This window comes from Rana temporaria, chromosome 4, assembly GCF_905171775.1.
Source record: "Rana temporaria chromosome 4, aRanTem1.1, whole genome shotgun sequence".
Taxonomy (NCBI): Eukaryota; Metazoa; Chordata; class Amphibia; order Anura; family Ranidae; genus Rana; species Rana temporaria.
In genome coordinates this window covers 396,085,709-396,100,445 of record NC_053492.1, presented here as the reverse complement: position 1 = coordinate 396,100,445, position 14,737 = coordinate 396,085,709, and the positions used below count along the sequence as shown (strand labels likewise).

Genomic DNA, 14,737 nt, shown 5'->3' with positions numbered 1-14,737 from the left:
ATATGTGTATCCAACTGTAGGGGGTGGGGCTGGACGTGTGACGTCATTGATCGCCTTTCCCTATATCAGGGAACAGACGATCAATGACAGCGCCACAACAAAGAACAGGGAAGGTGTGTTTACACACACACACCTCTCCCCGTTCTTCAGCTCCGGGGACCGATCCCGGGACTCCAGCGGCGATAAGAACCGTGTGCGTGCGCCAGCGACCCACGGCTGGGATTTTAACAATCACGTACAGGTACGCGATTGTGCCCAGCCGTGCCATTCTGCCGACGTATATCGGCGTTAGGCGGTCCCTAAGTGGTTAAATAAAGATCTTTGAAGAAAAATAAGGGTCAGTAACCATCAATGTGGCTTGATCAATGCCATCTGCAGCCTCACCATTGCCATGAATGCAGCCTGATTAATGCCCCTCTCACCTCAGATTACTGCTGACTCAGAGGAGACAGGGAGGGGGGCGGGATGAGCGCCATCAGAGTACATACAGCGAGAATCTCCGGTTTACTCAGCGGCCTCTGTAATAGGAAGTCCCGTCTCCAGGACTGGCTTCTATGATAGACAGACCACTGGTCCAATGCCAGCCCAGGAGACAGGACTTCCTATTACAGAGGCCGCTGAGTAAACCGGAGATTCTCGCTGTATGTACTCTGATGGCGCTCATCCCAAATTGCAGTATCAGCGTATAACACGCACACACTATTTGCTACCGATTTTCAGGTGAAAAAGCAAGTGTTATATGCCAATAAATACAGTATTTACAATACATGCAACCAGTGACATCACTGGCGCATGCGCTCTGAAGGAAACGCCACCCGTGCCGTTCCTTCAGCGCCCTGTGCCGTAACCGCTGGCATGCACGGGAGCGACATCACCGCAGCTCCGGCCAGTCACAAAGTCTGCGGACCCGGAAGCGCCTGCAGCTCTGACATTTGGTGCTGGAAGAGCTTTGTTTTAAGGAAAGTTTAACATAAAGTGCTAGTAAGCGATGCATACCAACACATTATGACATTACCTTGCAGGGTAAGAAAAAAACCTCCGGCGGTTTACAACCGCTTTATGCGGACTAGCAGCCAATAGATGTACAAGACAGAATTTGCGATTCCACTGACAGCTCATGGAATTTAGTTGCCGGATATCCCAGAGATTTTTAGCCACCCTAGTAGTTATAGAGAGTATAATATATATCACACACTTCTACAACAGTACCTGCCTTAGAGCGGAGCTCCACCCAAAAATGGAGCTTCAGCTTTTCGGAACCCTCCCCCCCTCCGGTGTCACATTTGGCACCTTTCAGGGGAGGGGGGTGCAGATACCTGTCTAAGACAGGTATTTGCACCCACTTCTGGGAATACGGGACTGTGGCAGTCACGCCCCTACCCGCAGCCCCCGCTGTTTTCTGGGAAACACACTGTTCCCAGGAGATAGCGGGGGCCAGTGATGGCGCGCCACTCGCACATGCGTAGTAGGAAACCGGGCAGTGAAGCTGCAACGCTGCATTTCCCGATTCCCTAATCGAGGATGGCGGCGGGTGCAGCCGAGGGACGAGCGATTGATTGTCTTTCGGCTGACAACATCACGGGCACGCTGGACAGGTAAGTGTCGATTTTTTTAAAAAGTCAGCAGCTGCAGTATTTGTAGCTGCTGGCTTTAAAAAAAAAAATCGGCGGAACCTCTGCTTTAAAGGAGCTTACAATCTAAGCTCCCTCTATCACATGTTACACACATACTAGGGCCAAATTGGACAATTGACTGCCAGGTATGTTTACCGACAACATACAGAAACTGAGAAATATATATATATATATATATATATATATATATATATATCCGTTTCTCATTTACATATTTATCACCCAACATTTGGCCGATCAATCAAAAATGCCAGTTCTGTGATTACAAAAAGTGTAGCTGCTGACTTAATAACTGGGCACTCACCTGTCTCTTCGTCCAGCAATGTGGGCGAACGAAGCCTTGCTCCTCTCCCCGGCATTCTCATTCTTGGACGTCCGGTTGTGGCTTCACAGCCAGGCAAGCACTGCACATGCGCGAGCCGTGAATGGCCGGGCAATCTTCTGGGACCTGTGACATGTCCCAGAAGATTGCAGGGAGGTAGGGGGGTGAGGTGAACTTCCTTTCCGGTGCCGCTGAGCCCGGGAGGAAGTGGGAGCTGGACCCCCCCCAAAAAACGACATGACAAATGTGGCATGTCGGGGGGTCACCTGCACTTAAAGTGGAAGTTCCATTTTTCGGTGGAACTCCGCTTTAAGCTCAAAAAAACTAAAAGAAAAAAAAAAAAAAGCTTGAACACTATGAAGTAGAAGCCTACTGACCTCTGATTTGAGGTTTTATAATACATGCTTACGGTGTTCACTTTTTCAAGAAACAAATGAACAAATCACTATTCATTAAATCAATACGGAGAACTAATGACGGCTTGTAAACACAACTTATTGTTGACCTCCACACATCAATAAAACTTAAAAAAAATCCTGCCCCCCACCAGTAAAATAAGTATTTTTTAGGGCAGCGACGACGTATCATTGGACCACCTACAGCCAGGAGGATTCCGGACACCCTCTCTCAGTCAACAATTGCTCACATGTGCAGCTGCGCTTCATAGTGGAAGGGCAGGTAAGTGATCAGTAAGTTACAGCTAGCTCCCAAACCAAAAATGGCAATGCAGGAGAAAAAAATAAATCTGCAAGGAATTCATGTGTACGGCGTGGTTCACCCTATGTGTTTTTTTTTTTTTGCAGAAACACTACAGTTTTTAACAGGGTTTCTTTTGGGACACGTTCATATCTATGCTTTTTTCAGCCACTGCGTTTTTGGAAAGGGCCTGGGACTTTTTTTTTTAAGTGCGAAACTGTTTCTTTGGTTTAATAGACTCCAACAGATAGGCTGCAGAAAAGCACGTAGTGTGTTTTTGCAGTGATTTGCGTTTTTTAATCTGCCCAACAACAAATTGGCCAAAAATAAAAACGCACAGCAAAACCGATCAGAAGCAAACTGCATAGGTGTGAACCGAGTCTAAAGATGACAGCGCTGGACTTTCTGGGCTGGTAAGTTCATGCTTTTTAAAAGTTAGAAACTACAGGACTTTAGTACCAACTTATTTATTGATGGCTGAGAAAAGTTCCTCTAAGGTCCCAATCATACCTAGCGATTTCAAAGGCACATTTTTTTTCATGACAAGCAATAGCAGCCCATTTTATTAGGCTGTCCTGTGCGCACTACAGTAGCAATACGAAGGTTTACACCGCTGCGTGGTGTGAGATCGCATGTGATTCACACCGCACATCACATGCAATGTCTGTGCGATGCAATTTCAGCCATACAGATAGTATGGCTTAAATCGCATCGCATGCGGACTAAACTCGCACAGGACCCTTTTTTTTGGCCCGCATCGGATCGCAAAGGCGTTTACACTTATACGATCCGAGTCCTTACACTTATACGTTTACACTTATACGATCCTTCCCGCATCGCACAAGTGTGAACTAAGGCTGCACTTAATAAATGGCAATGCAAGTGCAAAGCATGTTTTTTTTTTTTTGCACGTTCCAAGGAAAATATGCACTGGACTGCATGTGGTGTGAACTGGCCGTAAAAGCTGAACTTCAGGAATTCGTCCACCTTCTAAAATGTCCTGGCTAACTATGAATTTAGTCCAGTGAGGTGCATGTCATGTAATGAAAAATCATTAATGGTGCAACCCTACATGTCACTTATTCCAGAAGTCCAGACCTACATGAACATAAATGAAGAAAAAAATAAAATAAAAATAGTGGTTTTGAGCCAAGTAACCTTTCAGTGTGAAGGTCTGCTTTGAACAAGCCCAAAGTCTCACGCTTTATTGGACAAATGATCATTTGTTTGTTTTGCATGCTAGTCCAACATCGAAAACCAATAGGTTGCTAAAGTTAGAAAAAAAAATTGTACGACAGAATACAACTATGTAAGTGATGTAATCAGTTGTATTGAAATTAATATTTGGTTTCCAAGCATGCGTGGTGTTCATCTTACGATTTTGTTTGGACAAATACTGCACTCATTAAGATGTAAATTGTGCGTTCTGGTATCGTACGAGAAACATTTTTGTGTTTGTTGCTTCGATTAATTTTGCACAAACTGTTGTGATCGGCTCTCGAAAGCTGTGTACCAACGATCAGATTATGGTACAATCGCTCCAAAAGCTGTATTTTTCGTCCGATTTTCTCATCATGTGCAAGCATAACAACACAGCTCAAATTTTGACCCAATTCTTGTTGCATTGTCTGAAAATCGAGCCGTGGCTAGCCTTGTCAGCACCACTCCTGGCAAGTCACATAAAAAAGAAATGGAAAAAGCTTATGATCTGCTGAAGTGACTGCATCAAAACCAGTGTGGTCACTACCAGGTATCTTATCTGGCAGAGAGGATTCCTTCATCCATGCTGAATGAGGAGAAAAAATAAAGAACTGTATGGCTGAATCTGGAAGCTATGGAACAAGTTTAAAGGCGGTGTCTGCCAACAAGTCAACAACTTCAAAAACACTCTACAAGCTACTGAAAATGATGCAAATGTATAAAGATATAAAGTGCTAAAGGATTTTGCTCTATGAAAAGCCTGCAAGTGTGCAGAGATTGTACATGCCCCTCAGATGAAGCAATTCTTCAACCATTAGAACAATAAATCAAATGGCAATCTGGGGCCAAATCCTTGCTATTTCACTGCCAGGTCAGTTAATGTGTTACTAAACCCAGGACCCTGCATTCCTTATATCTAGTCTCCCACAGTACATGGAAATACAATTATTTTAGTAAATATAAACTGATAAATATCTTTTTCTCATCAGCAGTATATAGCAGTCTTGTGACTTCTATTAGTGTCCCGAGAGATCTCACAGTAGTAAGGTCTCCCGGAGATGGGGAGGATACCTGACAAAACCAGGTTCCCGTTCTACTGAAGTTGATATCTTTTAGGGACTCCATTGTTTGTTCTGCCCTCCGACACCCCTTAACTTTGGAATCTTATATGTGGTGATTGCCTCATTTTAATGTCAACTATATCCTTGACTTTGTAACTACCATACCCCACCCACATTAACACCCTAACTGTAAACAATGGCGCTTACTTTGGTTAGATGAGTGGTAGAGTACAGCTCCAAAGCCCAAACAATGGGGGAATTGAAGCTTTCATTAGAATGGTGCAGGAAATGGTTAACGCATGTAGATGGTCCTACAACAGGTCTATTCCCGCTGGTGTCCATTTCAAAGTGAACCAGAAAGTGGCGTGGGTTCTGTGCCTAAGGGATTGCAACACGTTAAAATATAGAAAACTGATTCAGATCTCAGCCAGACTAGACCTGGCAATGGGATATCATCTGCTAAGCTTGCCTGTAGCCTGGTAACTAGTTCACATGCCTCTCTGCCCACAGCATACTACACAGGCACAGTTTGGACATAGGCAGGGAAAGCTCCTATCCCAACCTATAAGCCTGGCTGTTAAGTCCAGAAAAAGCACAGTCCAGTCAGAACTCTGTGCAACGGCCGTGACTCCCGTGCACAGGAGTGACGTCACTGCGGCTTGGCCAATACTCAGACGGACTCTTGTTCCAGGTGTGAGACGGGAATTCTCTGTCTCACAGCTGAAACCCAAAACTGTATATAGCTGAAGCTACATACAGCGTTTCGAGCCAGTGCAGCATTTAGTGAAGAAAATACACTATATTACCAAAAGTATTGGGACACCTGCCTTCACACGCACATGAACGATCTTTAATGACATCCCAGTCTTAGTCCGTAGGGTTCAATATTGAGTTGGCCCACCATTTGCAGCTATAAAAGCTTCAACTCTTCTGGGAAGGCTGTCCACAAGGTTTAGGAGTGTTTGACCATTCTTCCATTTGTGAGGTCAGTCACTGTAGTTAGGCGAGGTCCGACTCGCAGTCTGCACTCTAATTTATCTATCTGGTTGAGGTCAGGACTCTGCAGGCCAATCAAGTTCCTCCACCCCAAACTCGCTCATCCTGTTATAGCTGCAAAGGGTGGGACAACGCAATATTGAACCCCACTGACTAAGACTTGGATGCCATTAATGTTCATGTGCGTGTAAAGGCAGGTGTCCCAATACTTTTACTAATATAGTGTAGTTCTTTACTTTTAGGATAGAGGCATTCCCCAGGAGCATTATCTTAAATGAACTTACCATTAGGCACCATGACAGTTCCCAAGTTATCTATAGGCAGGATGTAATGTGGAAAAAGACATATTTCTAAATCTATACGGCTACATTCGCATGGGAGTTCATGTGCGGACACTTTGCCGGAATCAGCTAAAATACTGGCTGTAGACACAGCAGCAGTGTCTTCTACGGTTGCAGACAAACTTGGCTGAATAGCTGCGGCCAGTTTGTATACAGCCCAGCAGCAGTTTGTCTGCAGACACGTCAACCCTAGACACAGACTGTGCAACAGCGATTACAGCCGCCCGCAAGAATCACGTCGGTATGGGTGCATGTCTCTGAACCCACGCAGATTGGGAGCAGTGGCTGCGCCCGTACTGCAGCTGCGTCCCAATTTCTATCAGTGGGATGCATGGAAAACCTTTGCATTCCCTTTCTAGGTAAATATGGCCCTACACAAGCATACACTTTTGGATGCCCCAAAGGATAATATCACCATTAGGAACATGCAACATGCTCCTACTCCCGCAGCCGCTCCCCAATCCACTGCCTCTAGTGACATCGAGCCGGGGATCTTCTCCCCAAACTCACTGTCTTTTTTTTAATGATGCACCCGGCTGAGTTCTGTGAATAGTACAACTACAACATTGCTGCTGTCGACTTGTAGTTCTCAATAAAGTACCATGGGCTCTGTTGAGCTCTGATAGTTCATGGTCTCTCCCTGTTATTGTGTAACTTCCTGCCCCTACGATGTACAAGAAAACAGCTTACACTGACAGGCTGCAGGAGTCCTGCATAACACCCGTGATCTGCTGATCATGGGTGCAGTGCTTTCCAGGCTCCTAGTAAAAACAATAAAATAAATGCATATTATAAAAAAAAAAAAATATCTTTTAATGGAAAACTATGCAGCTTTCCATTTCGGATGACTTAGCTCAGCTGCCTGGCTGTCTTCGGCTCCAATATTATGAATCACTTTTACTGCAGTTACCATAAACTTCCCCCACCAGGACTTAAACAACTCAGATTATTCCATTTTCTTTCCTTCCACCATAGATGGTCAATGGATGGAATCCCTCCCACAAGGCTGTGTTCTGCCGGAAACGATCACTGCTGGTGGCTATAGCCGGTGGCAGTGTTCACATAACAAAATCAACTTCAGAACATCCAGCCTGTTAGATTAATGGATCGACTTTAGTACAACCAGCCTGTCCATAGATGGATCGACTCTCGGGTGGTCCCTGCTGAACCAGCTGAGATTCTTCCCATCTATGGTTGGCTTTATAGTTCCTTTCCTTACACTGCTGAGATCTGCACCACAGCCTTTTCTCTAAACAGTCACCTTCATTTCTGGGGTAAAAGCCACACAGGGAACATCTTGGTGGATAACATGGTACATCCATATTCAGGGTGTAACATGCTACAGATGCAGCAGCCCCTGCACTCGCCAATCCTCTGTTGTGACAGCGACCAGGGAAACCCCCTACCCCACTCGCTGGTACAATTTAAAAAAGACACAGCATTGCAGGGCCAGATCTGCAGGTAACAGGTGCAATGCTTCAACCACAGTGGCAAAAGACGGCCACAAGGTGGCTCTCAAATGCCGGGAGGACGTCTATGGATGTCCTCAGCTCCTCCGGTCACTGGGGGGCGCGCTAGCGCCCACCGCATCACTGTGGTGCCGATGCGCGTGCCTGGCGGCCACGATCGGCCTTTACACAGATAAGGACGTGGATCTGTGTGTGTAAACACACAGATCCATGTCCGGTCAGGGAGACCGATGCCGTGTCCTTTGTACATAGGGACACAGATCAGTCACCTCCCTCAGTCAGTCCCCTCCCCCTACAGTTAGAATCACTAGCAGGGAACACATTTAACCCCTTCCTCGCCCCCTAGTGTTAACTCCTTCCCTGCCAGTCACATTTATACAGTAATTAGTGCATTTTTATAGCACCGTTCGCTGAATAAATGTGAATGGTCCCAAAAATGTGTCAAAAGTGTCCGATGTGCCCGCCATAATGTCGCAGTCCCAATAAAAAAAAAACCCAGATCGCCGCCATTACAAGTAAAAAAAATAAAAATAAAATAATAATAATAATAATATGTCCCCTATTTTGTAGGCGCTATAACTTTTGCACAAACCAATCACTATACGCTTACTGCGATTTTTTTTACTAAAAATATGTAGAATACATATCGCCTGAACTGAGAAAAAAATTGTATTTTTTTTTTTAAATGGGATATTAAAGCAAAAAGGTAAAAATTTAGTTTTTTTCAAAACTGGCACTTTTTTGTTTATAGCACAAAAAATTTAAACAGCAGAGGCGATCATATACCACCAAAAGAAAGCTCTATTTGTGGGGGAAAAAAGGACTTCAATTTTGTTTGGGAGCCACGTCGCACGACCGCGCAATTGTCAGTTAAAGCGACGCAGTGCCGGAAGCTGAAATTTAGCCTGGGCAGGAAGGGGGTATATGTGCCCAGTAAGCAAGTGGTTGAACTTCATATACACAGGATGCGATTTAACCTCTCCTGAACTATTTAACAGCTAGAAACTGACGTCTAAAAATGTCTGTTTAGCTGTGTTTGTGTCTAGAAGTATAATGTATATATATATATATATATATATATATATATATATATATATATACACACACACACATTGTGTATATGTATGTATGTATGTATGTATGTATGTATATATGTATATATGTATATATGTATATATGTATATATATATATATATATATATATATATATATATATATATATATATATATATATATATATATATATATATATATATATATATATATATATACACACACATACACACACATACACATACATACACACACACACACACACACACACATACATATATATACACACACACACACACACACACACACACACACACACACACACAGGTATAAAAAAAATGATGTTAAAATGAAAAAGAAACGTTGATAAAAGCCGCCAGTTAGTGCGTTTAGCAGCGATTACAAGCCGTTAGACATTTAGCGTTTCAAATGCCTCAGAACATCCGCCTTGAACGCTTTTTTTGCATTCCAAACAAAGCTTCTAAACTCTAGTGCCTAGAAAGACTATAAATGACCCTGTGTACCTGTACTGATAAGATAACAGAGGAGAGTTCAGGGGCAGCTGAAAGAAATGCCCAACTGCTCCTAAACATCAGTTTACCAGCAGCAGTGTACATGAGGCCTTACAGGCTGCAGGTAAAGAAGGTGAACTAATCCTTTAGGATTGGGAAGGGGGATGGGGACCGCCATGACACCCAAAGGAGTATTACAGCATTATAAATCAAGTTACTCTTCACACTCTGCCCACATTAGGGATCGGTCATGGATATACTGTATTCCTATCACACTCTGCCCATAATTAGGGAACGGCCATGGATGTCTTCCTATCACACTGTGCCCACATTAGGGATCGGTCATGGATGTATTGCCATCACACTCTGAATATGAGGGTGCTACAGCAATGATTGCTTGGATGACCAATATACAAGAAAGCCTATGTGACCAGCACTGCATGGATCCATTTATAATGCCAGAGCTTTAATCAATCACGTCATGTGTAAGTGCAGCATTCTGGAGCTGTGCAGGATCCCTTTGTCAGGCATGCGATATCCAAGATTGGGGGACACACACCCCATGAAGGGATCCCACATCACTTGCTGAAATCCATGGTGTGCTGGTGATATGGGCTTTCTGCATTCAGCAGTGTGCTCTCCTGTACACACTTCTAGGCCTCCTCCCAGCTCGTGGAATATGCACAACATTTAGCTGAGTGGTAAGGAAGTAAACAAGGACAGTCCAGCATTTGTGTTCACCTCAGTGTGACGAGGACGGCATTGCAGAGTTTTGGCAAGTGTGGAAAAAGCAGGGGCATTGGGCTGCCTTCACCCCGCGTAGTCTCAAGGCCTTATGTCCTATTTGTTTACTTCACAGTGCAGTGGTGTGCGCTACAGAAAAGAGAAGTTGGACATGCAGTACGCTACACCTAAATCGCAACCCACAAACATGAATGGAATGTCATTTTGTGGCATTCCAATAAAGTTGATAAAAAAAAGAAGAAAAAGTAAACAGTGCAATGTGCTGCAATCCATACACACCAGCTGCTGCCGTGTTAGGACGCTGCCCTCCGACAACAAGGCGCCCCAACAGGTCATGTTTAAATTTCCCTCAATGAAACAGCTGTGGTAATTACTAAGGCAGTGAAACTGATCAAATTACCTGTGCAAAATAATGGAAAGCCAGAAAACATGACCTGTTGGGGCGCCTTGAGGACTGGAGTTGAGAAACACTGGTATAGATCCTCAAGGCATGGCAGGATTTCTGCTCTACCAACCCATACAGATCACTGGCCACATCAGCAGCCTCTGGGCACCAATGCACACTTTGATATCTAGTCCCTCAGCAGCCAATGGGCTTTACAGTTTCTTCAAATGCCAGCGGGCCCCACAGGGTTTAGGGTTACCAGCACACAGAGGGAGGAACACCATGCTATGACATGCAGTGCCTCAGAAGCTAGTGGACCGAGCATGCTGGGATTTCTTGTTCCTCAGCATCCAAGGGGGTCGCAGAGTGCTAGGGCTTCGGGTTCCTCAGCAGCCACAGAACCCCAAGGACTTGCTGGGATTTCCGATTCCTCAGCTCAGCAGCTGGAGGGCCCTGGGAATGCTGAGATTTCTGGTTCCTCAGCTGCCAGAGGAGCCCAGGAGTTGCTGGGAGTTCGGATCCCTTGGCTCAGCAGCTGGAGGGCCCCAAGGCACACTGGAACATTGGCGCCTCGGCTTAGAGGGCTCAGGGAATGCTGGGTTCCATAGATTACCAGACTCATCAGAAGGGCCCAAAGGTATGCCGAGTGTTTTGGCTCTTCGGCTCAAGAAGCAAAGACTTCTTTCGGCCTTTTCCTCCTCAGTTACAGGGCCCTAGAGCATGCTGGGAATTGTACCCAAGTGCTGGAGTACCCCATGGCATGCTGCACTTGTGGATCCTCAATAAGTAAAAGGCCCCAGAGCACGCTGGGACTTGGGGCCCCTCCAGGACTGAGGTACAAGACACACTGGGTTACTGCAGCAGCCAGGAGGCTCAGAGCCTGCTGGGACTTGTGGTTCCTCAGTACTTGAAAGCCCATGGAATGCAATAAAAGTCCCTAGAACAAGCTGGGACTTGGGGGTACCTGAATCTAGGAGGGGCCCCGTGGCATGCTAGACATTTGGTACCTCAGTCTTGGGGAGCCCCATGGCAAACTAAGTTTTTTAGTTCCTTAGTGTCATGAGAGCCATGAAGCCCAGAGAACGCTGGGACTTGTAGTACCTTTTTGCTGGAGGACCCCACAGTATGCTGCACTTGTGGAACCTCATCAAGTAAAAGGCCCCGGAGCACACTGGGACTTGGGGCCCCTCCAGGACTGGAGGTACAAGGCACACTGGATCTTGTTACTCGGCTCAGAGCCTGCTGGGACTTGTGGTTCCTTAGTACTGGAGAGCCCATGGAATGCTTTAAAAGTTCCTAGAAAAAGCTGGGACTTGGGGTACCTCAGTCCAGGAGGCATGCTAGATATGGGGTACCCCAGTCTTGGTGAACCCCATGGCATGTTGGACTTTTGGTACCTCAGTCCTGGGGGGGGGGGGGGGGGAGGGCCCGTGGCATGCAGGGGTTTTGTTACCTCAGTCCTGGGGGCCCCGTGGCATGCTGGACTTTTGGTACCTCAGTCTTGGGGACCCCCGTGGCATGCTGGACTTTTGGTACCTCAGTCTTGGGGACCCCCGTGGCATGCTGGACTTTTGGTACCTCAGTCCTAGGGAACCCAAAGGCAAACTGAGTTTTTTAGTTCCTCAGCCTCATGAGCCATGAAGCCCAGAGCACGCTGGGACTTGTGGTACCTTAGTGCTGGAGGACCCCAAAGTATGCTGCACTTGTGGATCCTTGTTAAGTAAAAGCCCCCCGGAGCACGCTGGGACTTGGGGTCCCCTCCAGGACTGAGGTACAAGGCACACGCTGGGTCCTCTAATTACTCAGCACAGCAGCTAGGAGGTTCAGATAATGCTGGGACTTGTGGTTCCTTCATACTGGAGAGCCCATGGGATGCACTAAAAGCTGGGACCCATGGCATGCTGGACTTGGGGTACCTCAGTCCACGAGGGGCCCAATGGTAAACAGAGTCTTTTAGTTCCTCAGCCTTAAAGCCCAGAGCATGCTGGGACTTGTGGTTTCTCAGTACTAGAGAGACCTTGCCATGCACTAAGAGGCCTGCTGGGACTTTTAGTACCTCAGTACAGGAGGGGCCCCCATACCAAGCTCGACTTGCGGTACCCGAGTCCTGAAGGGGCCCCATGGCACACTGTACTTGTGGTTCCTCATTAACTAAAAGCCCCAAAACAAGCTGAGACTTTTGGTACTTCAGTTCTGGGGCACATCATACATGAAGCCCCGAGCCCGCTGGGACTTGTGGTCCCTCAGCACATCATACATGAAGCCCTGCGCCCACTGGGACTTGTGGTACCTCAGTCCTGGAGGGGCCCCAGGATCTTTTGGTCCCTCAGCACATCATACATGAAGCCCTGTGCCCGCTGGGACTTGTGGTACCTCAGTCCTGGAGGGGCCCCAGGATCTTTTGGTCCCTCAGCACATCATATATGAAGCCCTGTGCCCGCTGGGACTTGTGGTACCTCAGTCCTGGAGGGCCCCAGGATCTTTTGGTCCCTCAGCACATCATACATGAAGCCCTGAGCCCGCTGGGACTTGTGGTACCTCAGTCCTGGAGGGGCCACAGGATCTTTTGGTCCCTCAGCACATCATACATGAAGCCCCGAGCCCGCTGGGACTTGTGGTACCTCAGTCCTGGAGGGGCCACAGGATCTTTTGGTCCCTCAGCACATCATACATGAAGCCCTGAGCCCGCTGGGACTTGTGGTACCTCAGTCCTGGAGGGGCCACAGGATCTTTTGGTCCCTCAGCACATCATACATGAAGCCCCGAGCCCGCTGGGACTTGTGGTACCTCAGTCCTGGAGGGGCCCCAGGATCTTTTGGTCCCTCAGCACATCATACATGAAGCCCTGAGCCCACTGGGACTTGTGGTACCTCAGTCCTGGAGGGGCCCCAGGATCTTTTGGTCCCTCAGCACATCATATATGAAGCCCTGAGCCCGCTGGGACTTGTGGTACCTCAGTCCTGGAGGGGCCACAGGATCTTTTGGTCCCTCAGCACATCATACATGAAGCCCTGAGCCCGCTGGGACTTGTGGTACCTCAGTCCTGGAGGGGCCCCAGGATCTTTTGGTCCCTCAGCACATCATATATGAAGCCCTGAGCCCGCTGGGACTTGTGGTACCTCAGTCCTGGAGGGGCCCCAGGATCTTTTGGTCCCTCAGCACATCATATATGAAGCCCTGAGCCCGCTGGGACTTGTGGTACCTCAGTCCTAGAGGGTCCCAGGATCTTTTGGTCCCTCAGCACATCATACATGAAGCCCTGAGCCCACTGGGACTTGTGGTACCTCAGTCCTGGAGGGGCCCCAGGATCTTTTGGTCCCTCAGCACATCATACATGAAGCCCTGAGCCCGCTGGGACTTGTGGTACCTCAGTCCTGGAGGGGCCCCAGAATCTTTTGGTCCCTCAACACAGCAGGCTCACATCACTTTCTCTCTCAGTACTAGACATGGCATACACTAAAAGGCCCCCATAGCATGCTGGGACTTGTGGTCCCTCAGTCCTGGGGCCCCATGGCACACTAATCCTTGGAGCTCCTCAGCCGTGAAGCCCAGGGCCTGCTAGGACTTGTAGTTTCTCAGTAATGGAGTGCCCATGACATACAATAAAAGGCCCCCAGAGCCTGCTGGGACTTGTAGTACCCCCGACCCCCCTCCTCACCGTCAGACTCAGCCCGGACCAGCAGGGACATCCCCTTCAGCCTGTCTACGTAGGTGGAGGAGACGTGTCCGGTGCCCCGGTCGTCCCATTGTCGGTCCTCGTTCAGAGTGTAGACCTTCACCCTCCGCCTGGTGTCGGACATGATGGCGCACTCCTCCTCCTCCCCCCGGCTCGGCTCTATTCCCGGCTCCCTCCGCCGCCGATCATGGCTGCCGGTATCAGTGTGGGCGATTCCTCGGCGAACTCCTTCCCCAGCCTCCTCCGTCCTGCTCTTCGATCACACCGCCGCCATCTTGTAACCCGATTCTCTCCTTTCTCTTCCTCCAACGAGAAATGGAACAGGTTGGACGGGCCGGCTTGGCAGGGGCTACGGTGTCGCTCAGGGGCCAAGAATGTCCCCTGTGACTTCCGCCGAAATATGAGCGCCGGCAGGGGGCGCTATCAGTCTACCAGGCTAGAGGAAGCCGCAGAGGACATGTTTAGTGTGGGCAGAGAACCTGTCACCTCTATACAGCCATAGAGGAGCTGGGCACCCCAATACTGCTCTATTCCCGAGTGCTCTCTGATCATTGACTTTATCACAGCATCTGATCAGCTATGCAATCTATATTAGTGGCACCAAGTAATGTACAATAAATTCTAAAGCAGACCTTCACCCTAAGGACC

At 47.7% G+C, this 14,737-nt stretch overlaps 1 protein-coding gene across 1 annotated transcript in view; it reads right to left on the bottom strand.

Annotated features, from left to right (window-relative positions):
• The window catches only part of PPP4R3B (protein phosphatase 4 regulatory subunit 3B), a 57,480-nt gene extending 43,055 nt beyond the window's left edge, over window positions 1–14,425 (bottom strand). The window contains 1 exon segment of the mRNA XM_040351159.1: window positions 14,072–14,425. Coding sequence (XP_040207093.1) covers window positions 14,072–14,213 — 142 coding nt within the window. The 5' untranslated portion in view covers window positions 14,214–14,425.
• Window positions 14,426–14,737: the final 312 nt, after the last annotated feature.